The sequence below is a fragment of the Cavia porcellus genome, unplaced genomic scaffold (assembly GCF_034190915.1).
Source record: "Cavia porcellus strain 051 isolate PalLab524CR breed Dunkin Hartley unplaced genomic scaffold, mCavPor4.1 scaffold_4, whole genome shotgun sequence".
Lineage (NCBI taxonomy): Eukaryota > Metazoa > Chordata > Mammalia > Rodentia > Caviidae > Cavia > Cavia porcellus.
The window spans coordinates 106,250,426-106,277,960 of record NW_026947487.1 but is presented as its reverse complement, the minus strand read 5'-3'; the positions used below and the strand labels follow the sequence as shown (position 1 = coordinate 106,277,960).

The window sequence follows — 27,535 nt, the reverse complement described above, 5'->3', positions numbered from 1 at the left end:
ATTATTTTTTTTTGTCTTTTTCCTTTTTATCGGTACCGGGGATCGAACTCACGACTGCCTGCTTGCAAGGCAGACACTTTATGCCGCTGAGCTAAATCCCCAGCCCCCTGCCTATTAATCTTGATACCAAATGTAGGGCTTGGGGATTTAGCTCAGCAGTATAAGCATCTGCGTGGTGAGTATGAGATCATGAGTTCGATCCCCAGTACCAAAAAAAAAAAAAAAAAAAAAAAGTCAGGTGTGGTAGTGTACACCTGTAATCCCAGCAATGGGGAGGCTGAGGCAGGAGGATTATGATGAGTTTGAGGCCAACCTGAACTACATAGTGAGACCCTGTCCCAACAGTCCCCCACAAAAAAAATCACTTGTATTTGGTTATGCACCTACATATTCATTAATATGGGAAGCAATTCAAGTTATATTTTGTTTAAAGACTCTCTCCTCTGTATTTCAGTGGGTAGTTCACACAGTTAATAAAAATTTCTGTGGTTAGAGATAATTTGTTTTTCTTTGCGTTGCATAATTATCTGTACTGAACATGCATTACACAAGAACCACTAAAATTTTCTTCATCCTACTACATATTGTCTGGTTTGAAATTCAGGCTAACCTTGAACTCCCTGGATAGCCCAGGCTAGCCTTGAACTCATGGTGATCCTCTTGTCTCAGCCTCCCTGAGTACTAGGATTACAGATGTGTGCCACCACTCCTGCGCATCCATTTGTTAATCAAATTCCTTTCTCTTCATATTAGCCATTCTATATCCAAGCAGCAGCGCCTTCCCCAGATAGCAGGAAAAAGAGAAATACAAACGTCAGTGCCAGCTTTGGAGAAACAATACTGAAAAGTCAGCAGCAACCCATTCAGGCCCTCCTGTCTCTCAGGAGGTATTCCTATTCCCCACTCCTTTTCTCCAATAAATTTTCCTACTCTTTTTTTTTTTTTTTTTTTTTTTTTTTTTTTGTCTTTTTCGGTACCAGGGATCGAACTCATGACTGCCTGCTTGCAAGGCAGGCGCTTATGCCACTGAGCTAAATCCCCAGCCCCAATTTCCCTACTCTTAAAAAAAAAAAAAAAGTATTTGAGTATCTGCCACTTTCAATTATTTATGCGCTTCTCTGCTACCAATTTCACTGAAAATGCCAGATGATTTTTTTTTAAAAAAATTGGCAATACACAGGTTATGCCTCAGGGTTTTCTTTGTATGTGTGTGAATGTGTTTGTCTTTCTTCTAAAAATTGGGATTTCATCTTTCAAGTGAAGAGTTTGAAAAATCCTTACTGTTAAGTGATGTAACTATTTATAGAAGGCAATTTACCGGAGTGGCTTGAGATCCAAGCATAGTAGGCAATTCTTTTCTGATCCTATAGGCAAGCTTTTCAAGCCTGTACGAGAGTGTATAGGAACGGGATCGTCTCATGGCCCTTTACAGGCTCCACAATATTTTGAAATTAACCGATCAGCGACTATCCTTTGGAGAAAAAAACGCCTCTCCACTAAATTTGGGAAGAAGCAGCAGGAGGCACAGATTTAATATTTTCTTCTTTATTCTTAAATGAGCCAAGTTAACTTTTTCCCCCAACTTTCTCCCGCCAGAAAGTTCAAATTAAGAGTTGTAAAAATCTCCTTCCGCTCCAGTCTTCGGGGACTGGGCGCGAGGTGACGGACATAGATTTCTACCAATTGTTCAAGGGTTCTTCATACGTAGTCCCGCCTACTGAATACACCAAGCAGTAGCCAATGAGAATGCCGTTGTTTCAGCTTTCGGCCACCCGCGGAAGAAAAGGACAGAGTATTGGTCGTCGGCTGGCGCTGTCATCCAATAGAAGCACGCCGAGCTTGCGGTTTGGGCGGGCAGCTGGAGCTGTTTAGGAAAAGATGGTTGGCCTCTGGGCCCTCGGAGTTGTGCCGAAGTAAAGTCCGCAGATGCCACCGGTTCGGAAATTCCGGCGCTTGCCCGCACCTTCAGGTGAGATGGCGCTTGCTTCCGGCCGTGCCTTGGGCTTCTATTTTCGGAGTAATGTCCTAGGTTATGGTTTCTGGTTGCGTAACCTAGGAGGTGGGCTGCGGGCGGGCCTGGAACTCAGCGCCTGAGTAGGTTGCAAGGCCTCGGTGCGGGCGCCAGTCACTGAGAGCCAAGGATTCAGAACCCGCGGCCTACGGCGGGGCGATGTCGGGGCGAGGAGCGCGGGGTCGCCGAGTGGTCGCGGAAAGGACCGACATCCGAGGCGCCCATCGTCTGCCCCGATTCGCGTCAAGCCCCTGCACCATTTTCAAATTGCCAAAATTTAACCTTTTTTTTCCACAGTCACACTGTGACGTAAATGCTTTTGTGATCTCTGTTTCCTGGGTGAACAAGTAAATAGATTAGGAAACCCACTTCCGGTCTTCCAGGCGTTAAGGGGCAGAGCAGGGATCTGGACCCTTGTACGCCTGGCTGCACACTCCCGTTTCAGATCCTGCGTTGCCGAAGACTTTGTGCCCACCTGTTGTAAAAAATTAAAACCTGAGTTTTAAAACTTAATAAAATAGGACAGAAGTTGTGTGCATGCCTGTAATCCCAGCATAAATGGAGGCAGAGGCAGAAAGATTGTCACGACCAAACAAAAAATGAGTAAGATGGCAAGAAGTCTTGCTCCAGAATTGCGCTGTTGCTTGAACTTCGTGCTGCAATGAAAACATTGTGTCTCTTGTATGTGGTACTCATCGGCAAAAAGTGGCTTTGTTGTTTGTTTTGTTTTTGCCTTTTTGAGACAGGGTCTCACAATGCATTTCAGGCTGACCTTGGTCTCGAACTCTCAACAATCCTTCTGCCTTAACCTCCCTAGTGTTGAGATTACAGCGGTGCGCCACAGCTCTCAGCTTTTGTTTTTTGATACAGGGTCTTGGGTATCTAGTCCAACTTCACCTGTCTCAGATTCCTAAGCGCTAGAATAAAAGCATGAGCCACCATGCTTAGCTTTGTTGCATGTTTTTGGTGTCCTAAAGTGGAATTAGTCAATTTAGTACATTTACAGAACATAATGATTATATTTATCATGAAGAGCTGATACATATGCATCATACATCTCTTTTTATAGTCTTCTGACTCATGTTTGCCAATTTTTCTCTGAAACAATAGAAAAAACCTTTTAAAATTTTAAAAGATTTAAATGCACGTTTGAAGTTTTGTGTAATTTTTTAAACGCTTTACTAAAGTTATTTACTTTTTTTAATTTTTAAAATTTATTTATTTTTTTAAGTTATTTACATTTAATATCTGGATTTTTTTTTTTTTTTTTTTTTTTGGTACCAGGGGGCAAACTCAAGACCGCAGGCTTGCAAGGCAGGCGCTTATGCCGCTGAGCTAAATCCCCAGCCCCCCCCCCCTTTTTTTTTTTAGGGTAGAGGTGAGGCGGGGTCTTGCTATGTTGTCCAGGCTGGCCTGGAACTTGTTTTTAGCCGAGGCTGGTCTTGGACCCACAGTCCTCTTGCCTGGCCTTCCAGGTGCTCGGAGTATACGCCTGTGCCACCGTCTCTGGCTTGTCTTGTTCTCTCATTTGTTCTTTCACGTTCCTTTTTTATTGTTGGTATTGTTTTGGGATTTTTTTTTTTTTTTTTTTTTGATCTTTTTGAAACAAGATCTCACTATACAGTTCAGGGTGGCTTTGTACCCCAGGATGGTCTCGCATTCGCAACGAACCTTATGCCTCAGCCTTATGAGTGCTGAGAGTACAGCCTGGCTCTTTCACCTTTCTTAGCATTGTTTTTGTTTTATAGGTATACTATATTGGTAAAAGTCTTAAGATTTTAATTTTGTTTGATATTTGTAAACTCAATTTTTGGTCTGTTTCCTGGTTCTTGCATTGTTCTCCTTTAAATCTTTCCTTTTTTGCAGTTTATCTACTTTGGTCTCTTGTTGTCTGTTTTTTGAGATGGTGTCTCACTATGTAGCTCAGGCTGACCTTGAACTCTCATGTAGCTCAGGCAGGTTTCAAACTGGCAATCTTTCTGCCTCAGCCTCCTGAGTGCTAGGATTGTAGGCACGTACCACCATGCCCAGCTAGTCTCTCTTTTGTTGGAGAAGTTTACTCAAATTCTGATCCTTGACTATTCATTTTTTGAGACTCTGAAAAGCCAAGTTATAGCTCCATGTGAGCAGCTGAGCCTTATCTACTGGAGGGCTTTTAATTTTAGGTACGTGTGTAGAGAGCCATCTATTGGAGGATTCGTAACTGTCCAAGAAGATCTTTTTTCTTTTTCCAATTAAAATTTTTATACTTGATCTTAACCAAAAGGCCAAGAAGTGATCTAATTTTAATTTTTATTGGTACATGTTTACATAATGATTACATTCATCTTGAGTTGGGATGTGTACATAATAAATCTTAATTCCCTTTCCTCTCTCTTCTTGCCTCTCCACACTCCAAGATTTTTTTTTTTTTTTTTTTAATTCTACTTTTCTGGGGCTGGAGATTTAGCTCAGCAGCATAAGTGCCTGCCTTGCAAGCAGGCAGTCGTGAGTTTGATCCCTGGTACCAATAAAAAGGAAAAAGACCAAAAAAAAAAATTCTACTTTTCTTCGGAAAAAAATTCTCTCATCTCTTGCCTTAGGACATAAGGAATGTACAATATATAAACCTGAACATTGTGTCTGAGTTTGTGCAGGAAAAAGAAGCTGGGGAGAAGGGTTAGAAGTATACCACATTGTAGACTTTCTTCTAACCCCTAATTTTTTTCTATGCTGAGCTACTTCCCACCCTCGTAATAAGTGTATCTGGTTCATATTTCTAGTTTTCTGCAGCATAGAGAGAAGAGGCTTTGTGTGTTTTGGCCTGGCTGGTGTAACACTCAGTTCCCCGGATTGGCTTTGGAAATTGATCCTCCAAAAAAAAAAAAAAAAAAAAAGAAATTGATCCTCCAGCCTCCGTTTCCTACAGTGCTGGAATTAAAGGCATGTACCACCATGCCTGACTATAAATGCTTCTTGTAGACAGAAAAGTTTACTACCAGAGCTTGACTTGAGTAACTAATATATTCTCTTTAAGCCCAATTTTTTTCTTGGTTTTTAAAATGTCAGTTTATTTATTAATTGTGCATGCTAGCCTCTTTACCTAAGAACGATCTTAATCATCAGGCTGTGTTATAACAGCTGCCTCCCGCACACCCTCCAGCCACCCAGAACTGGGGGTCAAACCCAGGGCCTTGGTACTGGTATACGTCCCAGCCCTGTTGTTTTCTTTTGAGAATGGGTCTTGCTAAATTGCCCTGACTGAGCTTGAGTTTGGTCATCCTTTTGTTTTAAGATCCAGAGTGCTGGGATTATAGACATGCACCACCACACCTGGCTGATATGTTTTATCTATCTTACTAATGATATTTTTTACAAATGTTGTTTCCCCAGTGATGGCTCACGAAGCACTGGGCTATGATCCTCTGGTGCATTCGGATGTTGATACTGCAGATCCTGTTGCTGAGTTGATTGCCAGCCAGGGGAATCTGCCTGTGCTCCAGCCTGCTCCTACTGAGGTGGCTGCAAGCCAGGGGACACCACTCCTGCTCCAGTCCCCTCCTATGGAAGTGGCTAGATGCCAAGGGACACCACGCCTGCTCCAGTCTGCTCCTATGGAAGTAACTTCAAGCCAGGGGACACCACTCCTGCTCCAGTCCGCTCCCATGGAAGTGGCTGGAAGCCAAGGGATGCCAAACCTGCTGCCGTCCACTCCTATGGAGGTGGCTGGAAGCCAGGGGGCGCCACACCTGCTCCAGTCCACTCCCATGGAAGTGGCTGGAAGCCAGGGGACGCCACTCCTGCTCCAGTCTGCTCCTGTGGAAGTGGCTGCAAACCAGGGGATGCCACTCCTGCTCCAGCCTGCTCCTGTGGAAGTGGCTGGAAGCCAGGGGATGCCACTTCTGCTCCAGCCTGCTCTGGTTCAAGTGGTCAGCAGCCAAAGAGGCCTAACACTTCTCCAACCTGTTCCCACTCAAGTGGCCAACAGCCAGGGAAGACCACTCCTTCTCCAGTCTCCTCCTCCTCCTCCTTTTCTTCCTCTTCATCCTCAAGCGGCCAGCAGCCAAGAGGGATCTCTTGTGCTCCCACCTGCTCCACAAGTGCCCATTGACCTGACAGAGGAAGTAGAACAGTCAGGAGAGAATGTAGAGAACAATCCAGAAAGTTTAGGGGAGCCTAGGCAGGGATCTGGTGCTCACCATGCTGTCCAGCCACCTTCACTAGAATCAGTGAACAGCTTCATCAGTGGGCTACAGAGGCTGCATGGCATGCTGGAATTCCTGAGGCCCCCTCCGCCTTCAGACCACAGCGCAGGACCATTGAGAGCAAGGAGAAGGGGGCGCACTTCACGTCGGGCGAGAGCTGGGACTTCCCAGAGGGCAGACCGTGCCAGGTAAGTATATGTATAAGTTCTGTGGGGCATTGTAGGAATTGTGAAACTGGTCAGGCACCCAGGGCTGCCCAGGATAACACTTTTCCCTCCTTTTCTTTGAGATAGGATCTTGCTTGAACTTATGATCCTGCCTCAGCCTCTTGAGTGCTGGGATTATAGACTTTTACTTTTTCCGCCTGGCTCAAGAATAATCTTCCTGAGCCCCTTTTCTTTAAAGATAAGCACATAAAAGTGCTTCCCTGGTTTACTTCACGAAATAACAGACAGTATAAATTTCCTGATACGCTTTGAAAAGTAGAAGCATTTTTTTTAAGTTTCTTAGAAAGTCGCTGTAGAGGCTGGCATTGTCCACATTCTCTTGGCACAGATAGTGTGCTACATATAGAGTGTACTTTATCAGAAAATTCCTCAAATAAATAGTCTGTATTCAGAGTGCAGATTATAGAATTTAGATGTTAGAGGTGGACTGATAGCCACATGTTTGTTTCCACAAAGGAAATAAACCTAAAAGACTGTCAGTTCAGTGGGAAGAACATGGATTTTGGATCAGATGAACATAATGGTAAAACTTACTCAGTTCACACAAAAATTTGAATCTTGCTAGAACATTTTTCTTGTAACTTTGGAGTATCTTAAGATGACAAGATGAAAATCTGTCTTGTTACTTTTCTCGTTGCTGAGACAAAATGCCCAGCACCCAAAGGAAAAGGGGGAAAGGTTTATTTAGCTCACTCTGGCTAGCTCCAAGGAAGGGGTACTGTGGCAAAGGGGCATCACAAAGGAGAAACAGTTCACGACGGCGGGCAGGAAGTAGCAAGCAGCAAGAGCCTCCAAACCTGCATTTATGTTTCTTTTTCTTGTTTTCTTTTGATCGGTACCAGGGATCGAACTCACGACTTTGCAAGCAGGCACTTATGCCACTGAACTAAATCCCTAGCCCTATGTTTCTTTTTTTTTTTTGGATGGAGGATCACAGGACCTCAGGCATTTATCAGGCAAGCACTTTGCCATTGAGCTCAAACCCTGACCCTACATTTATATTTCATGTAGCTACTGCCCTTTGGGCATTGCCACCCACTTCCAGAGTGGGGCACCCTTAATCCCAGCATCACACACTCTAGATCCAGCTGTCTCAGGATAAACCGACTTAGGACCACATGAAGGTTTAGGGGGACATCTGGATACAAGTCATATCATTCTGCCTCTTCCCCCTCCCCCCCAAGACTCATGCACATCACTTTATGCAAAAGATGTAGTCCATCTCTAAGAGTTGCAAAAGTCCTAACAATTTCAGCATCGCTGAAAAAGTCCAAGTCTAAAGTCTCTTCTGGCCAGGCATGGTGCATGCCTGTTATCACAGCACTTGGGAAGCTGAGGCCAAAAGATTGCTGTGAGTTCGAGACCAGCCTGAACTACACAGCAAGACCCTATCTCTAAAAACAAAAACAAAACAACCCCTGAAATTTTAGAAAACTCTTCTAACTGTGAGCACCTATACAGATGAAAGTTAAACACTTGAAATATACAATGGCACAAGAAAGATATTTCCATTGCAAAAGGTACAAAGATAGGGCTAGAAAGGAATGGGAACAAACAAACATTAATTCCCATAGATTCTTGTACAGCGTCTGGTGCAATCTGTGGCACGCTGTAAACTCCAAAGGACTGGGGTTGCTCCACCCCCATGGCACCTCCAGTAGCCTCCTTGGCTTCTGTCTTTGACTAGCTTTGCTCCCTCCTTGTACCTTTCCTCAGATGGTCCACATTCCTGCCTTCTCCAGCCTTCTGGGGTCTCCATTGCATTTTTGGCTTCACACAGCTTCGCACACTGCCTGGCCTGCCAGGCCTTCTTCTGGAGTCTCAGTGGAAGTTTTCCAACCCCACAACTCTTCATTCTGCATGCACCTAAAGCCATGTGGAACCACTTGGTCGGTGCCAGTGTCTGCCACCAGCTAAAGCACTAGCGAGGCTTCCTTCTCTCTGACTATAGGTATTGAGGGCTTGCAAGTACTAGGAACCAAATCCTGAGAAGAACTTTCCTAGGCTACCACTATTCTGGAACATGGTGCTCTGGGGTTTTCTTTCTTTCTTTCTTTCTTTCTTTCTTTCTTTCTTTCTTTTTTTATTGGTACCAGGGATCGAACTCACGACCACCTGCTTGCAAGGCAGGTGCTTACGCCGCTGAGCTAAATCCCCAGCCCTGGGGTTTTCTTATTATAGCAGTCTCTCAGTTTTGCACTTTTAAGACTGCTAAAGCTGAAGTCCTGATGGTTCCTTTTTTTTGGTCTTTTTCCTTTTTATCGGTACCAGGGATCAAACTCACGACTGCCTGCTTGCAAGGCAGGTGCTTATGCCACTGAGCTAAATCCCCAGTCCCCTGATGGTTCTTCCCCACCCCCACCCCCATGGTTCTTGTAATGTCCTCAGTGCTATCTTTTCTGTTGTCCTGTTCCTTCTCAGCAACTAAGTTCCCTTCTCCATCTTTGCAATCACCAGCTGTACTGGAGTTTCCCTTCTGCCCAAACTGACAACATTTTAAATCATTCTGCTGGGCTCTTTGCTCTTGATTCTCAGCATAAATCTGACTAAGAGCCCCTGTTCAACAGTAGCCATGCCACTGCTTCAGCATTAGACTTCGTGAAATTTCTTCTGCAAGATTAATTAGTTGGGGCTGGTGATTTAGCTCAGCAGCATAAGCGCCAGCCTGAGAAGCAGGCAGTCGTGAGTTCGATCCCTGGTACCGATTAAAAAAAAAAAAAGATTAATTATTCCACTACCTTTAGTCTCAGACAGAGGCTTTGGATATGAGCGAAATGCAGACAAATTTTCTGCGCACATGTATCGCACACATGGTCTGAAGTCCAATAGCCAATGCAGTCCTTGTTCCCAGCAAAAACCTCCTGAGCCCAGCCTGTACCAGCAGCATTTCTGTCAGGATTCTGGTGCTCTGAGCTCTGGCCAGTGTCTCCCATCAAGTATAATTTTTTTTCTTCCATCAAGTATAATTTAAAGCATTCTAGGGCTGCAGCTTCAGCCGGCATCTCCAAACCCTTCCAAATTCTTTGCACAAGCCAGTTTCAAAGACTCCTGAACCATATGGTCAGAAATAGTCATAGCAGTGGCACCACTCCTGGTAGCTAAATCTTAGTTACTTGTTGCTGAGGCAAAATACCCAATACCCACAGGGGAGGAAAGGTTTATCATAGCTCACATTTTGTAAAGGTTGCATAGTTGGCTGGCTCTAAGGCAGGGTGGCATGGTAGGAGGCATCACAAAGAAGAAATAGTTCATAGTCGGGCAAGCAGGAAGCAGCAGGCCTGCCTGTTAGTTTTATCCAGGCCACCTGCCCTTTGGGCCATGCCTCCCACACCTGGGTGGGAGGGCCCTTAATGCCAGCATCACACAGTAGATCCAACCACCTCTGTAAAACCCCTCCTGTGACTGCATGAGTCTTTGGGGACACATCTAGATATAAGCCATAACACTATCTCAGTGTGATGTTTGCTATTTTTTCACCAACAAGCCATCCCTGGGCAGGGCAGGTGTCAAGAAACAGGGCCAATTTGGACAGTTTTTTTCTTTAATACTAAACCAGGAAGCCAAAGGTGGAGAAAGCTAGGGGGCTATTTTAGTAAACTTGTTGGCCAGTCACACGCTCCTATCCTATTTCTTTGGGGCTGCTTGGTTCTGGATGTCAGTCATCAGTCATTAAATAGTCATAGCTGTCTATCCTGTGAGAGACTGGACTTTGCCCTGGAGATGTATTGGAGAACAGGCATATCAAGGTACCTGTTGCCATGACATATGAGGAGTCTAAACAGAGATTTAGAGCACAGAGGAAGAGGATGCCTTGGGTTCTGAAAGACCCTAGCACTGTTCTTGTTCTCTTTGTTTCCCTTTCTGTGTCTCATCTGACTCAAGAAATGCTGATTTTGCTATGTAAAAGTAAGATTAAAAGATTTATTTTTTAAATACTTGCTTTTATCAGTGGCCTAGCCTGTATATAGTATGGATATAATTTGACTGAAATGTTCTTAGGAGTTTTTTTGTTCCCAGCTGTGAATTAATTTGAATCCAGGGCCTTTGCAATGAACTACATCCCAGGCCCTTTTTTTCTCTGAGACAGGGTCTGGCTGAATTGCCCAGGCTGGACTCAAACTCCTGCCTCCTCCTCCCACACTGCTGGGATTATAGGTATGTGCCACCGCCCATGGCATGAAATGCTATTCTTTTGCTTTGGTTCTTGTGGTAGCTGTGACTACTGTCCACCCACAATCTCCAAAAATAAGTTGGTAGATTTGTTTAACATCATTGTAAAAAGAACCTGGGCCAGTGTGGTGGTACATATTGTAATCACAGCACCCAAGAAGATGGGGTGGGGAAGGGATATTAGTTTAAGGCCAACCTGGACTGCATAGCCAATTCAAGGTCAACCTGGGCTATATCATGAGACCCTGTCTCAAAAAAGCAAGGAAAAAAACATGAATGGTGCAACAGTGGAATAATAAGGATCATGGAAAATAGGCTCCTTAAAAACAGTGGAACTGGGGCTGGGGATTTAGCTCAGTGGCATAAGCGCCTGCCTTGCAAGCAGGCAGTCATGAGTTCGATCTCTGGTACTGATAAAAATGAAAAAGACCAAAAAAAAAAACAGTGAAACTAAAGCCCCCTTCTAGTTTAGAATGGGCATTGTTGACTGATACCCAAAGTTGGTCAGTGTGGGCCAGGGACTTAACTCAGCAGCCTGGCAAGTGCAAGGTTGAGTTCAGTCCCTGATATCAACATTGGTCATTGTGGCTAAAGTTGAGACACAAGTCATGCTTATATCCCACAGTAAATGTATTACAATGGTGACACTGAAACCTGTAACATTTTCCTCAAGGGCAATGAAAAATGTTGACCTTCAATAATAGATCATGTGATAAAATGCCAGTACTTTGTAAACTTCAAATTTTAGACTCTTAAAGTAAAAATTGCTCAAAGCAATTTGGATCTAAGATCTCAAGACTTTTGAAGTTGTCATTGTCTGTAATTCAGGTAGACATAAAAGAATTGTAGGTAGACAGGACGATTGGATTATCAGTTCCTTTCTTTTGTCATGTTTTGACTTTTTGTTTTTGCTTTTTTGTTTTTGTTTTTTGAGGCAAGATCTCATGTATTTCAGGGTAGTCTAATTCTAGTCCAGGCTGGCTTCAAACTCACGGTGGTCCTCCTGCCTCAGCCTCCACAGTGCTGGGATTACATATTACATACGTGCACCACCATGCCCAGTGCCCAACATATAGGATATCCAGGTGTCAATCTTAGTTCTTGTTAAAAGGTGTTTTGTCTTGTTTTGTTTTGTTTTTTGAGACAAGGTCTCACTAATTCAACTTGCTATGAACTTGCCTTGAATTTGCTATGTAGCAGAGACTGGCCTTGAACTCACAGCAATCCTTCTGCTTCAGCCTCCTGAGTACTGGAATAACAGGTGTAAGCCACTGCCCCTGGCCTAAAAAAGGCTATTTTGAAGACAAAGAATCTCATAAAGGTCTAGAGATACAGCTTAGCAGCACAGCACCTGCCTGGCGAGCACTAGGTTGTGGGTTCAATTCCTGGTACCAAAAATAAAATAAAATCTCATTAAAGCGACCTTGATGAGACCATCGGGGAAAACAGAAGGATTTTATTTCAAGGCTTCAGGTGCAGGCTGGCTCAGCTTGAGTTCATGATGCTCCAAATGGCTGAGCATTAGACAAGGGACAGGCCTTAGTTCTTACATATTTGGTCAAGGGGGTTGATCTGCATGGAACTTGTGGGCAAGCAGAAGAAGAACAAATTATGTCAAGCTGTAACAGTTTGGGGTTTTAGTGGCCCTGCTTGGCTATAACAAGATGTTAGGAGAACAGAAGGTTATAAAATTTCACTTAGAGGGACAAAAGCTACTGCTTTTATCTGTATTAGAACAAAGAACAGACCAGGAGGATCACTGAGTTCAAGGCCACCCTGGGCTACAATAGTCGTGATAACATTTTGATAAAAACAAAGAGGAAAAAGCTGAAACAACTTGCAAAATCTGTCAAGATCAACTTTTTTTTTTTGTCTTTTTGTTTTTTTCTTTTTTTTTTTGTCAGTACTGGGGATCGAACTCACGACTGCCTGCTTGCAAGGCAGGCGCTTATGCTGCTGAGCTAAATCCCCAGCCCCCCAAGATCAACTTTTTCAGAACTCTGGGAATTAATATATTAATCCAGGGACAAAAAGTAGCTGGATCTGTTTCGTGGCTTCCTCTATTCCTGTCCCCTCTTTCTCTAGCTCCCTAGGAGTCTTGAAAACCAACTACCTTTGTCTGTAATTCCAGCACTTGAGAGGCTGACAGGAGGATTTCCCTAACAAGATCAAGGCCAGCCTGGGTTACACAGCGAGACCCAGTTTGCAAACCAAGGAAAACTAAAGCTTTAGGACTAAGCCCCCCACTCCCCTAAAAAAGAAAATCAACTACCTGCAGTCACGGGAGAGCCAGCAGCCTGACAGCCGCCGGTAGATACAGAGTAGGCTTGGCACACCTTCAAAGCCTTGCTGTTCCTAAGGAATTTTCTTCATGTGCCTTATCTGATGGTGCCCAGCCACTTGCAAGGCTGTGATTCAGTTAGTGTGGTCCAAAAAAAAAGCATAACTTCTTTTCCCTAGGGTTTGCCCAAGGCAGTGCATACTCAGTAAGACAAATGATAGATAGACTAGCCAAAAATCGTAAAAGGAATATTTGGGGAATGAGTAGAGGTTTAGAAAAAAATAAAACCAGGCTGGGGATTTAGCTCAGTGGCGTAAGCACCTGCAGGGTCGTGAGTTCAATCCCCAGTACTGATTTAAAAAAAAAAAAAAAAAATCCTCTGATGCAGTCCAGGGAATTTAGAAGGCTACATATGTACTAGCAAAGGCACACTACTAAGTTTTATTGTCAAGGTTTTTTTTTTTTTTTTTTTTTTCCAGTCCAGGACAGAATCTCACTAAATTGCCCAGGCTAGCCTTAAACTCACAGTCCTCCTACCTCAGCCTCGAAGTAGCTGGGATTACAAGTGTGAGACACTACTCCCTGATCCCCTTTCAGCTTTCAAAGTCAGCATTTAATGGCCGGAAGATGGATTGAAATGACTAGAATTTCCCCCAGTCACTGTAGGTTGTTTTTCATGATGGTCACTCGTGCTGTAATTCTGTCTGTTGGCTTTCTGCACATGTAGGTCAAGAGCACCATTGGATGCCTACTTCCAAGTGAGCAGGTCCCAGCCTCAGCTGACAGCCAGCTCTTACGATCCAGAGATTAGAAATCCAGTGTCTGAAGATGTGCAGGGATCAGGTAGCTCTGATTCTGACAGTGACAACTCTGCAGAGTATGAAGGAGTTGTTCCACCAGAGGAACCTGGAGCTGTCCCCACAGAAGGTCAGTAGCAGCCAGGTTGTGCTCACAAGGCTGACAGCCACAAAACTGTTCGTGTGATTCGTGTCCCAATACCAAATGTAATGGCATTTTACACTCCCTGTTGTTATATGTCAGAGAAAAAGGTAGTTTTTAGTTTGTTGTTTGGTACCGGGAATTGAACTCCTGACCTTCCACTTGCCAGGCAGGCACTGTGCCACTGAGCTGAGCTATGTCCCCAGCTAGATTCATTCTCTTTCTTTCTTTATTTTGATACCAGGAATCGAACTCATGACCTCACGCTTGCCAGACAGGCATTTATGCCGCTGAGCTAAATCCCCAGCCCCAGATTCTTTATTTAAAAGAGAAATTTTCTAAATTTCAGCACCTTGTCTGAGCAGTCTGTTTGAAGCTCTCATGTAATATTTTGTATTGGGCCAGGGAGACTTGGTAGTAGGTTAACGTAGATACCCTGATTACATTAGAAATTCACTGAATGCTGGGCATGAGAAGGTGAGGGGAGGGGAGAGGAAAAAGCCAGGCATGATGGCCCATGCCTGTGATCCCAGCACTGGGGAGGCCAAGGAAGGACGATCACAAGTTCAGGCCCAGCCAGATCAACTAAACAATTTAGCAAGACCTTGTCTCAAAATTAAAAAAGGACAGTTTGATTTTGTTTGAGATGTATCTTACTGTGTTGCCCAAGTTGGCCCTAAATTCCTGGGCTTGGGATCTTCCTGCCTCAACCTCCTGAGTGGCTGGGACTACAGATGCTCATCACCACCCCGATTCCTAGAAATGTTTTAAGTTGGATTACCGTGGTGGCCACCTGCTCTGAATTTAGTGGCTGTAGAAGTTAAATAATGTCACAGGGAAGCATTTGGCCATATCCAGGATATAGGGAATATCATAAAGCAAATGACCAGATTTCCCCAGCAAATCAGTGACAAGAAGCAGAAGTGGAGGGAGAATTGTAATACTGTGAAAAAAGGACTGAAGACAGCAGTCAAGTTCATTTTGGAAGTTTTTTTTTTTTTTTTTTTATAATTCTGATGAGAATACACTATAGAAAGTAGTTTGGAGGTGGGCATTGGAGGGTTTTTTTTGAAATGGTCTAGTTACATAATCCAGGCTGGCCCGAACTTACAACAGTCCTTCGGCTTCAGCCTCCCAAATGCTGAGATTAAGGTATGCACCCACCACACCTGGGGAAGCAGTTGTAACACTACTGGGAAATTTTGATATGAACCGAATGTCTGAGTAGTAGATGACATTAAAAGATCTTTTTCTCTCAGTTGTGTTAATGATACAGTTTGCGGAAAAAAGAATTCTTACTAGCTTTACTTAAGTCTCAAGAAGTGTGATGACATTTTTAGGGGTTGTTAAAACAGGATGGATGGTGGGAGCAAGATTAGCAAAACATTATTTTTTAAATGGAGTGATGATTATTTGTGAATTAACCATACTGTTCTCATTTTTATTCATTTTTTTATTTTTCAACTTTCATGTATGAGATATGAAAAATACATGAACTATGCCAGGAATGGAAGTCCACCCTTGGAATCTCAGCTTTTGGGAGGCTGAGGCAGGAGGAGGATTACCACGAGTCTGGGCTGCATAGTGAGACCCTGCTTCAGTCAATCAGTCAATCCAAATTCATTGATGCTACTTGGGGAAATTGTTGTCCCTTTTACAGAACACCACCCCTTAGAAATAACAAGCTGCACTGAAATAGGCTTTCTCTAGCATCTACTAATTTGTCTTTTGAATGTTACCTCTCCTGTCATGTTTGTGTACGACTTGGCAGAACAACAAAGTGTCTCAGCAGAGCAAGCAGTTACACAGATGAGCCAGGATGAGGCCGCCACCAAAGAGGTAATGTGTACTTCTGTTATTTACTTGTTAGTGAGGCTGGAGATCCAGTCTAGGACTGTGTGTCTTATGTCCCTGCCCCTTTTTAAATGAAAGCTTGGATTTTTTACTTATGTTTTGGGGGGGTAGTATTGAGAGTGGAACCCAGGGGCTAATGTGTGCTACACAAGCACCTTACCACTGAAAGAAGTTGCCAACCTGGCCTCAGAGTGGGAATTCTTCTGTCTCAGTCTCCTAAGTAGTTGAGACACGCAGGTTTTCATTTTAACGGATACTGCAGGTTAAAATGGAAACCTTCAGGCTTTGTAGACAAGATCCAGATATGGTTCCTATCCTAGTTACGCTTTATTATTTGTGTGATTGCTTTCTCTTATGCTTAAAAAGATTGGGACCTTTGAAGATAACCTGTTTTGTCTACCTAACAAGGTTAAATGTTAACTGGAAAAAACAGGTAACCAGTATGCTTTATAAACAGTTCAGCAGAATGTGAGTAGTGTGTGATAATTTAAAAAATAACAGTTCTAGGACAAAGGATTTAGCTCAGTGGCTCAGGTGCTTACCCGGTAAGTGCCAGGTTGTGAATTTGATCCCTGGAACCAAAAAAAAAACTTAAAAAATAACTTCTGTCTGCTCAGGAACGAGTGGCTGAATTGTATCATACAAGCTGCTGCTTATTAGGTGGACAAGTTCCACCTTCACCACCTCCCCCTTCCCCATATGAGGGGCCTACAGGGAGGTGGGGGGAGTTTAGGCAGGAGCTCCCCACCCCTCTGTAGGCACAGGTCCTCTGAGAGGCCTGAACCCTGATCTCTTCTGTGTCTTCTGGGCTCAGGAAGCTGAGACGCCAGAAGCAGGCGCGCTTCTCACATGCCCCTTCATCTGAGAAATGGCGGAGATACTGCACTAAAAGCTTGAGCCTCCATCCAGAGATGTTGAAATCTTTTTTTTTTATTCCACGATACATCAGGGTTTTTTTGGTGGTAGGATGGGGTGCGTCAGACAAGTTGTGTTTCGCAGATGTTATCGTAAGGCCGGGTGTGTAGTCGCAGTACTTGGGAGGCTGCGGATTGTGAGTTCTAGGCCACCCTGAACTGCATAGCGCATCCTATAAGAAGATTTTTAAAAAAGAAAGAAACTTTTGTAATGTTTCTTTGTTTTGGTTTGGTTTTTTGTTTGTTTTTAAGACTGGGTCTCATGTGCAGTTCAGGCTGGCCTTGGGTTCACTTTGTAACCCAGGTTGGTCTCTAACTTGCAACAGTACTCCTGCCTCAGCCTCCCAAGTGTGGGATTACAGGAGTGCCCCACCATGCCCGGCTTGGAAATCGTTTTTAACGTCTTTTTACTATTCTTTGTTTCTTTGTTTCTGGTACCAGGAATTGAACTCAGGACCTCATACCTGCCGGGCAGGTACTGTGCCACTGAGCTATTCCCTGGCACTCTTTTTACTCTTTCTTGCTGATGTTATTTCATAGAATAAGGAACAACTTTGACCAGTTTATGGGACTTTGTATACAGTTTTTTAAAATCTCAGGCTTCTTTTTTTTTTTTTTTTTTTTTTGTGATACCGGGAATCGAACTCACAACCTCATGCTTGCCAGGCAGGTGCTTATGCCGCTGAGCTAAATCCCAGAACCTCAGGCTTCTATTTTTAATGTTAGTTTTCATTAAAATTTTTTTGTATTGGCCCTGAATCAAGGCCTGCAGATTGCTATAGCTGCTGGTTTCAAACAGGAGCCTAAAGAGAACTCTTTGTGTGGTCTGTTGGTCATTTCAGAACTTTGGAAATGTAATGCTCAATTCATCAGAAAGAAACAGCTTTTAAAAAAATTTTTTTTTTAATGGAACCGCATAACAAGTATGGGGAGGATATTGTGCCTTATTTCAACAGTGTTGCTAATTTTTAGGCTGAACAATAATGGATACATAGAGTTTACCTTGTTTAATTAAAATCAGTATTTCTCTAAAAAATAAAAAGTAATAGGCCAGGCATAGTAATAGTGATCCATGCCAGTAGTCTGAGCACCCTAGGATGCTGAGGCAGGAGGATCACGAGTTGGTGCCTTGGCAGCTAAGTGACTTAGCGAGACCCTGTCTCAAAGGAAAAAAATAACGGGGCTGGGGATTTAGCTCAGCGGCATAAGCGCCTGCCTTGCAAGCATCAGTCGTGAGTTCAATCCCTGGTACTGATAAAAACGAAAAAAAAAAGGAAAAAAATAATGGAAAGGTTCAATCCTGAGGACTGCGGAAAGAGCAAATAAAAAATTGACTGCTGTAATGCCTGCTCCATGCTCCATCATAGAAATACATCAGGGTTAACCTTCCCTCCCCTCATCATATGCATGCAGTTGTTTCCTGTTTTTCTGGTATAAATCATAGTGCACTGAACATCTCGTACCATTTGTCTTAGCAAATATCCGTGACTGTATCCATGGGGTATATAGTATTTCTAGCAGGAAGACTGTGTCAAAAGTAAAACAGATGTGTTTTCAGTATAGCTAAGATAGGTGTGGTACTGTACCCTGTAATTCTAGCACTCAGGAGACTGAGGTTGGAGAATCGCCCTGAGTTTGAGGCTAATCTGGACTACATAGTGAGACCTTGTCTTAAAAAACCCCACCAAATTGCCCTCCAGAAATGTGTGTAGTGTTACCTTTACTTCAATAATATATAAACATGGTTATTTCTCTCACCCTCAATGGTTCTTGGTGTCATCAGACATCATTTTATACCATTCTGCATATTTCAGTGGATTACCTAATATTGAGTGTATAACAAACCTGTTATTCTCTATTGTTGATGATCTTAGTAGTTGATAGGATATCTTTAAAACATATTTGTTCAGATAGCTACTTTTCTTTATTTGAATAAAGGAAAAAAACCCAAGGATTTAATAAAATTGAAAAGTATGTTCTGCCAGGTATAGTGACACATGCCTGTAATCTCAGCACCCAAAGGCTGAGGCAGGATTTCCATGAATTCAAGGCCAACCTGGACTCCATAGTGAATTGAAAGCCAGTCTGAACTACTTAGCCCCTATCTGAAACAAAACAAGAAAAAGTGTTCCTAGACTGTATCTCAGAGTGTATATGCTTAGCATGTGCAGAATCCTGATTCAGTCCCCCCCAAAAATCTCATTGCTTATCGTTTTATGTTGCCAGAATTTATTCTGGGGGGGTGGGATGACAAGTTACCCTTCTCTTACAGTGTTTTCATATAGGTTTGTATAATCTTTGCTCACTTCTGTTATTTGATGCTAACTCCCTCATTCTCCCACCCCATTCAAGATCAGTCATGCCTTTTGCCATTTGAATCTGTTCTGAATTTCATCCAGCAGTCTCCCCGGAAGTCCAGCACCCCTCTGCCAACTGCTTCCATGGATGAAGAAGAGGAAGGGGACATTTGTACCATATGTTTCGAACATTGGACCAGTGCTGGGGACCACCGGCTGTCAGCATTACGCTGTGGTCACCTCTTTGGATACCGATGCATTTCTAAGTGGCTCAGAGGACAAGCACGAAAATGTCCACAGGTAAGGACCATAGTAAAGACTCAGCATGTTAAGTCAAAATTTCTGCCGTCACACTAATTTTGTCCCATTAAATCTTTAGTGCAACAAGAAGGCCAAGCACAGTGACATTGTTGTCCTTTATGCCCGAACCCTAAGAGCATTGGACACTAGTGAACAGGAGCAGGTGAAAAGGTAGGTGGTGAGAATGTGCCTAATTTGCAGAGTTCCCTTCTGGTTCTCTTTAGGCATTTGAAAAAGAAAGTATGAGCCCGGGCTGGGTGTAGTGCGCATGCCTCTAATCCCAGCTCTCAGGAGGCTGATGCAGGAAGATTGTCATGGGTGTGAGGCCATCCTAAGCTACATAATGAGCTCAAGGTCAGCCTAAATTACATAGGAAGACCCTGTCTCAAAGCTGGGTATAGTGGTGCACACCTGTAACCCCAGCTCTCAGGAGGCTGAGGCAGGAGGATCATTGCAAATTTGAGACCATCCTGGGCTACAAAATGAAATCAAAGCCATCCTGAACTGCATAGCAAGACCCTGTCTCAAAAAGATTAAAAAAAAAAAAGTAAGCAGGAGTCCATTTTAATGTGAGTCTGATGCTGAATTACCTATGACTTGGAGTCTCTGGAAATCATCACAGCCTGCCCTACATAATTGCATATAATTCATACCCAATCTACCTCTCAAAGGAATCTGAATGGTTTGTGGTCATGTAACATCAGAAGTGTGAATCTGAGCTGGGGCGCCTTCGAATGTTGCTGCAGTTCCAAGCACTCGGTAGGCTGGGGTTGGAAGATAACTTGAGTCCAGAAGTTCAGGGCCAGCTTGGGCAGCAGAATGAGATGCCATCTTAACAGCAAAGCGGATCTGGCACATTTATTTCACTGTTGCCATTTTTACTCTTCGTGACCCCAATGCCTCATACAACAGCCCTGGCTATTCACAGCTGCCCCATAAGTGAAATTTCCAGAAAGTACAGTGTTACTAATAACATTACTTAAAAAGTGCTTTAAGAATGTTAAAGAATTAAAATGTCCACCACTGCAAGAGTGGATTCTCATATTCCACTAGTAATGACATACAAAGATACATCTGGTACTTCTATTTCAGGCATTTGTTCTAAAGAAACAAGAATATGTGCAAAGGTTTACTTAATGAAACTTAGTTTAGTAGTCCAGCTCAAGAGAGTTAATTGAGTGAACTATGGCATATCCATGTGGTGGAATATTATACATTCATTAAAAGTGATATTGTCTGGGGTTGTAGCACATTGCCTGTCATTCCAGCACAGAAGTTAGGCAGGAGGATCATTATGAGGTCCAGGCCAGCCTGGATTATGTAGCAAGACGGTGTCTTAAGCAAACAAAAAACACTGATAGTGAATGCACATAGGTTATCACATGAAAACATTATTATTTTGGTTGCTTTTTCTAAACTGGGAAACACTTCAGGTTTTCATGTTTCCGCATTTTTTCCAACAAATATTTATTTGTGTTGAAAAGACAAAATCAGGTTGAGAATGTAGCTCTGTAGCAAAATAAATGCTTTCCTAATACTGACAATTCAATCTCCAACACTGCTAAAAAAACAAAAATCCTTTGCAATTTTGATTGTAATTTCATTAAATTCCTTACATTAGTTTGAAAAGTACCATCTCCATAATACTGAGTCTTTCATGCCCTGAACATGTATAATATCTTTATAAAAGTCACTCAGGTACTTTTTTGAGTTTACTTTTAGATTGTTAAAATTACTGTTAGGAGTGAATTTTTTCCTGCCACATTCACTAATGAGTTGTCTGGAGAAGGCAGTCTTTTTTTTTTTTTTTTTTTTTTTTCTCTTTTTCTTTTTGAGACAGGGTCTCTATGCAGTTTAGGCTGGTCTTGAGCTCACTTTGTAGCCCAGGCCTCTCTTGAACCCACAGCAATTCTCCTGTCTCAGCCTCCTGAGTGCTGGGATTGGTCATGTGCCATTATACCCAACTTGATCAGATTTTCTTATATTTGCTGTTTTGCTACCTCTGCTGTCCTCAAACTCACGGTCCTCCCGAGTACCTGGGATGAGGAACAGGCCACCGTGCCCAGCTGATCTGATTTCCTTGCTCTTGATTCTAGCAACCTTGCCAAACTATAATTGGATCTCTTGAATTCTCTGTGGAAATAAATGAGGACAACTTCATCTATCTTTTGCTTTCCAGTTTTCTTTCTTCTTTCCAGGTTTTGTTTTGTTTTGTTTTGTTTTTAAGCTTAGTTTTTATTTTAGTTTTTTGAGACAGGGTCTTGCTCTGTATGTAGCCCAGTCAGAACTTGAACTTGGGGCAATCTTCCTGCCTCGGCCTCCTGAATTCTGGGATTATTGACCTGCATTACCACACTTGGCATGCTCCTTGCTAATTTTCATTTGTTTGTTTGTTTGTTTTGGTACTAGGGATTAAACTCACGACTCCACACTTACTGGACAGGCACTTACTCCAGTGAGCTAGATCCCTGGCCCTTTTCTTTCCAGTTTCCTTGGAATGGAATTATATCCTTTTTTTTTTGTCTTTTTCGTTTTTATCGGTACCAGGGATCGAACTCACGACTGCCTGCTTACAAGGCAGGCGCTTATGCCGCTGAGCTAAATCCCCAGCCCCTTATATCCTTGTTTTTTGCATTTCCAGTTTTGCAACTATTTTTAGGTACATGCATATTTATGATTGTTATTTTTGATGAATGTCACATTTTCTCATGTATTATCTCTCTTCATGCCTGTGTATTCCTTTTGCCTTAATTCTAATTGCTCTTTTTAATTTCAGCCTTATTTTGATGCTGTTAATTTGAGTATTTCAGGAACAATCAGCCAGTAGCTTATCCTTTGTAATTGCCTTAGCTCAAGCAGTGAGTTGACTGTGTTTCCTCCTTTACTGGTTCTTTAATCCTCATTCCCCAGTTGCATTCACTTTCCTGGCCCTCATTGCTTGCTGTAACTATTGGGAGACTTTGAAGCTGGAGATTGATCACCTGTGCAGGGCTGCAGCATGGTGGGGACATGACCGTACCAAAAACAAACAGCGCCAGTGGCAGCCATCTGAAGAAGTTGCTACAGCCCCGAAAAACACCAAGCCGATAGACAATCTAAGCAGTGGGTTGCTAAGCAGTGGGGTTGAAATTGACATCATCAGGGGCTGGGGATTTAGCTCATTGGCATAAGCACCTGCCTTGCAAGCAGGCAGTCGTGAGTTCGATCCCCGGTACCAATAAAAAAAAAAGGAAAAAAAAAGTAGGAAAGAATGAAATTGACATCATCCTTCCAAGCATATAAATAAATATGCTACCCTGGTTGAGCAGTTCTTTCCTCCCCTTAGAAGGGTAAGAGCTCCACCTGACCCCAGCTTTCTCTCTTCTTTATTTTCTCATCCTCTTGCCTTCCTTCACCCCAAGTACCTCAAGGCCTGCATGGGTCTGTGGCATGTAACCTCACATCCCATGTAGGCTCCTGAGTTTAGACCTCCTGTCCTGCAGTACTTCTGGACTGGAGAGACTTTTCTCTCTTTGTATTTATCTACTATCATGGTGTATTTATCACTAAGTACGTGTGGCATAGCGAACCTACTCACCCAGCTTGATGGCAAGGCTTGCTAATGACGCTGTTGGCTTTCCTGTTCCAGCGCCTTAGCAAAGGAGCAGATGCTGAGGAAGCAGGCCGAGTTAGAGTCCGCACAGTGCCGGCTCCAGCTTCAGGTCCTCAGTGATGAATGCAATAGACTTCGCACTCATGTCCAGGTGAGCATGCCCTTCACTGCACAGGACTGGAGTCACAGTCAGGAGCAGAGCTGGCATGTAGCTCAGTGCTAGTGTGTGCTTCGTATGCATAAGGCTCCAGGTTCAGTCTCCAAAATAAATCCCCCACCCCCCCAAGAAGAAATTAAGAAGTATTAAGCTCATCTCAAATACGAACCAGATCTGCCACTATTTAGGTAGTATGTATGACCAATTTTCTTTCTGAGTACAGTTTTCCAAAACACTTCAGGATGAATTTTACTGTAATCAGAACTTTTTTTTTTTTTTTTTTTTTGTCTTTTTGTGTTTTGTTTTGAGACAATCTTGCTGTATATTTCAGATTGACCTTGAATTCACTGTGTAGTCCAAGCTGGCTTCAAATTTGCAGTAATCCTCTTGCTTCAGCCTCCCAAGTGCTGGGATTACAGGCATGTGCCACCATATCCACTGCAGTCAAAAAAAATTTTTTTATAAGAAATTAAGTTAGGGGCTGGGGATTTAGCTCAGCGACATAAGCGCCTGCCTTGCAAGCAGGCAGTCATGAGTTCGATCCCCGGTACAGATAAAAAGGAAAAAGACAAAAAAAAAAAAAAAAAAAGAGAGAGAGAGAAATTAAGTTAAGTGTGGTGACACATGCTTGTAATGCAAGTACTGTGGAATGTTGAAGCAGGAAGACAGCAAGTTCAAGCCCAGTGTGAGGACTTAACAACTTAGTGAGGCATTGTCTCTCAAAAGGGCTGGGGAGCCAGGGAGTAGCATGTGTCTCTAATCCCAGCACTGCAGAGGCTGAAGCAGGAGGGTTGCTGAGAGTTTGGGGCCAGTTTGGGCTACATAGTGAGTTCAAGGGTAGCCTGGACTTGAGACTCTTGTCTCTTGAAAAGAGAGAGAGAAGGAGGAAGAAAGGAAGAAGTTCAGTTCTCTTAAGATTCATCATATTTTCACATAACAGATAAGAAATTTTGAATCAGGGCCAGGGGTTTAGTTTAGCAGCACAAGTGCCTGCCTGGCAAGCCCAAGGTAATGAATTCAATCCCCAGTACCAAAGAGAAAGAAATTTTGAATCAGATCAAGATAATGTTCTTAAGGGGAGTGTCAATGAAAAAGCCTTATGTTTATAAAACTACTTTCATTTAGGACTTGCAAAAACTTACACAAGAACGGGATCAGGTTTCCAGGCAATGCAGAGGCTCTGGAGCTCCTCTTCTAAACGGCCTGCCTGCCAGCCAGAGCCAGCATAAGTACCATTTGCACAAGGCCCTGCCCATATCTCATACAGGAAACTGCCGCACCATGGCGCACTGTGGCGCCCTGAGCTGCCTGGTGGTCTCACAGCCTTCTCCTCAGGCCACCTTCCTCCCAGGTAAACGGTGCTGTACCTTCATTTACGTGTTCCTTAGACTCTGGTTATTTCTCTTCTCTCCCTCTTTGAAGAACCCAGAACTCAGTCATGGATGAACACTGACCACAGGCTACCACCCCCTCTTCCTATCTGTCCACTGTGGGTGCCAGTGCCTCAAGTGCTGCTGAGATGTCATTAGTGTCTGTTGCCTCACTCTGAAAGTGTTCACCATGAGGGTAGCGATGCTGATCGAGGTAGTGGTGTGAGTCATTGCTGTACTGCAAAGGCAAGGACATCTCACAGATTGGGAATTCTTTACTCCAAGGGTTAATTCAAATTGAAACAACATTTAATATTTATTTCCAGTAGTGTTGAAATCGATATACCCCAAGTAAAAATTTGTAAACTACATTATTTTATTATTAATATATATGCTGATTTCTCTCTCTCTCTCTCTCTTTTTTTTTTTTTTTTGGTAACAAAAATCGAACACTTGCCAGGCAGGTATTTGTGCCACTGAGCTAGACCCCTGGCCCTTTTCTCTCATCTTTTATTGAAAGCAATTGCAGGTTGCCTTAATGTTGAAAACCAAATGTCCGTAGCCAGACATTTGGCACACACCTGTAATCCCAGCTCTCAGGAGGCTGAGGCAGAAGGATCAGTGCATTTGAGGCCAGCCTAGGCTACGTAGAAAGACCATGTCTCAAGAAACAAAAAAATCGGCTGGTCCGAAGGTAGTGAGTTATCTCAATTGATTGTTCACAGTCAGTACAGATTGAACTCCTTGTTCTACTCTTTCCCCGCTTCTCACTACTGCACTTGACTAGTCTTAAAAAAAAAAAAAAAGAAACAAAAAAATCAAATATGCTCACATGCCAAATTAAATTGTTCCTATATATCAGAGTTGTTTCTTTCTACTGTATATAGTGTATGATTTCCGCTCTCTTTGATGTTCCTTCAGCTTTGTTTCCTGTTTCCCCACTTAGAAGTTTTAGTACTTTGAAACTGTGCCCCCCAAACTTAGGTATATATAAGTTTGGAGGGGTGAAATGCCTAGATGATCACGTTTCTCTCTGTTTGTAAGGTGAGAGGCCATGAGGAGCCTCCTGTTGCACTAAACTTTATCCTTGTCCATCTATAAAAGCTGATGTGTGTTTTGCTGTCTGAACCTAAGGTTTAAGTAACTCAGATACTTACTAAAAATAAATATTAATACAGCCTCGAAAGAGAATATATACATTTAGATAGTGGTAACAAATACATTTATGGGCATGATTGCACACATCTGTAATCCCAGCATTCTTGGAAGATTTAAGATTTGAGCCCAGCCAGGGTAGTTTGGTAACTTGACAAGACCTGTCTTTTAAAAAATAATAAAGGGTCAAGGCTTTAGCTCAGTGGCATAAGCACTGCCTGGCAAGCACAAGGTTGCAAGTTAAAACTCCCAGTACTGGGGCTGGGGATTTAGCTCAGCAGCATAAGCCCCTGCCTTGCAAGCAGGCAGTCGTGAGTTCGATCCCTGGTACCAATAAAAAGGAAAAAGACAAAACAAACAAACAAAAAAAACTCCAGTACCAAAAAACAAAACAGTCAGCCAATACAAATGCTTGGCTGTGGAGAAAAAGGAGCCTGTTTTCCTTCACTGTTGGAAGTGTAGACTGGTGGAAATCTGTGGAGATTCCTCAAAAGACTAGGACTAGAGATTCCATTTGATCCAGCTATTCCCCTTGGTATCTTCCCAAAAGAATTAAAAGCATCATATGTACACCCATGTTTACAGCAGTACAGTTTGCAACAGCTAGATTTTGGGATCAGCCCAAGAGTACATCAAGTGGTGAATGGGTAAAGATGTGGATGAGTACATATTACACCTGCCATAAAGAAGGATAAGCTTGAGACATAGACCATACTCTTACATGAAATAAATTGGACACGTGTAAATACCACATTGTTAGGACCAAAATGTATAATAGATATTGGGAAATAGGGAGAAAATGTTCAGATGAGAAGGGAAGCAAGGGAGGAGAGAAGGGGAAAGGAAAGAGAGGACAAGGAAAAAAGAATTAGAAGGAGAAACTTGAAACAGCTTTTGAAAATGAGGGGAAGAGGGTTAAGGGGGGTGGAGAATGGAAAAAAATATGTATGGGTACAAATTCCCTATGAATGTTACCATTATCTAAAATGTACCAATAAATAAATGAAAAAAAAAAAAAGCTTAAGACTGAATTCAGTTCCCAGTAAAGAAAAAAGAAAAGGAAAAGGAAAAGGTAAACATCTGTCAAAGTAGGGGGCTGGGACATAGCTCAGTGGAAGAGTGCTTACCTAACATTCATGAGGCCCTGTGTGCAATCCCCAGTGCCAGTAAATAGTAAATTTGGGCCAGGGATTTAGCTCAGTGACATAAGCGACTGCCTTGCAAGCGCATTGTCGTGAGTTCAGTCCCCAATACAAAAAAAAAAATTACATCTTTTAATAAATAGTAAATTTTTGCTGAGTGTGGTGATCCCAGCACTTCGAATGAGGCAGAAGGATCACTGCAAGTTCAAGGCCAGCCTGGGCTACACAGTGTTGACTTTAAAGCTTCCTTATAGCTTGTTATAATTCTTCTCTACTTTCTAGCCTTCCTTCATCCCCGGTAACCATTGATCTACTTTTTTTGTCTTTTTGAGACAGAGTCTCTCTGTGCCGTTTAGGCTGGCCATGGGCTTACTTTGAGACCACCCAGGCTGGTCTCAAACTTGCAGTGACCCTCAGCCTCCTGGTGCTGGAATTACAGGAGTGCGCTACCACACCTAGCTCCATTGATCTACTTTTTGTCACCAAAGATTAGTTTGCATATTCTAGAATTTTATATGAGTGGAAGCATATAGTATTTACGCTTTTTGTCATCTATATTTCCGTGTAAATCAATAGGTCATTCCTATTTATTGCTAGGTATTATTCCATTGGACATATATACAATAGATTTGTTCATTCATCTGTTTTTTTTTTGGTTTTTTTTGTTTTTTTTTTGGTCTTTTTTGAGACCAGGTCTCACTCTGCAGTTCAGGCTGGCCTTGAGCACTTTGTAGCCCAGGCTGGTCTCGAACTCCCAACGATCCTCCCACCTCAGTCTGCCAAGTGCTAGGATTACAGGTGTGAGCCACCACGCCTGGCTTCATCATCTCTTGATGGGGGCTGGGGATTTAGCTCAGCGGCATAAGCGCCTGCCTTGCAAGCAGGCAGTCATGAGTTCAATTCCCGGTACCGATAAAAAGGAAAAAGACCAAAAAAAAAAAA

The 27,535-nt window shown here is 42.9% G+C and overlaps 1 protein-coding gene and 1 non-coding gene across 4 annotated transcripts in view; both read left to right on the top strand.

Moving 5' to 3' along the window:
• The first annotated feature begins 1,833 nt into the window (after positions 1-1,833).
• Rfwd3 (ring finger and WD repeat domain 3) overlaps positions 1,834-27,535 on the top strand; it is a 34,173-nt gene continuing 8,471 nt past the window's right edge. For 2 of the 3 annotated variants that reach the window (XM_063247661.1, XM_005004606.4), the window contains exons 1-8: positions 1,834-1,969; positions 5,384-6,383; positions 13,601-13,800; positions 15,584-15,651; positions 18,980-19,177; positions 19,257-19,348; positions 22,806-22,920; positions 24,052-24,277. In XM_063247661.1, the coding sequence (XP_063103731.1) occupies positions 1,927-1,969; positions 5,384-6,383; positions 13,601-13,800; positions 15,584-15,651; positions 18,980-19,177; positions 19,257-19,348; positions 22,806-22,920; positions 24,052-24,277 (1,942 nt within the window). In that variant the 5' untranslated portion in view covers positions 1,834-1,926. The remainder of the gene's footprint in view (positions 1,970-5,383; positions 6,384-13,600; positions 13,801-15,583; positions 15,652-18,979; positions 19,178-19,256; positions 19,349-22,805; positions 22,921-24,051; positions 24,278-27,535) is intronic. The other variant, XM_005004607.4, reaches the window with a different exon arrangement.
• On the top strand, positions 17,329-17,465 carry LOC111757461 (small nucleolar RNA SNORA2/SNORA34 family). The gene has a single exon (XR_002791805.1). It is a non-coding gene; the product is annotated as a small nucleolar RNA SNORA2/SNORA34 family (small nucleolar RNA).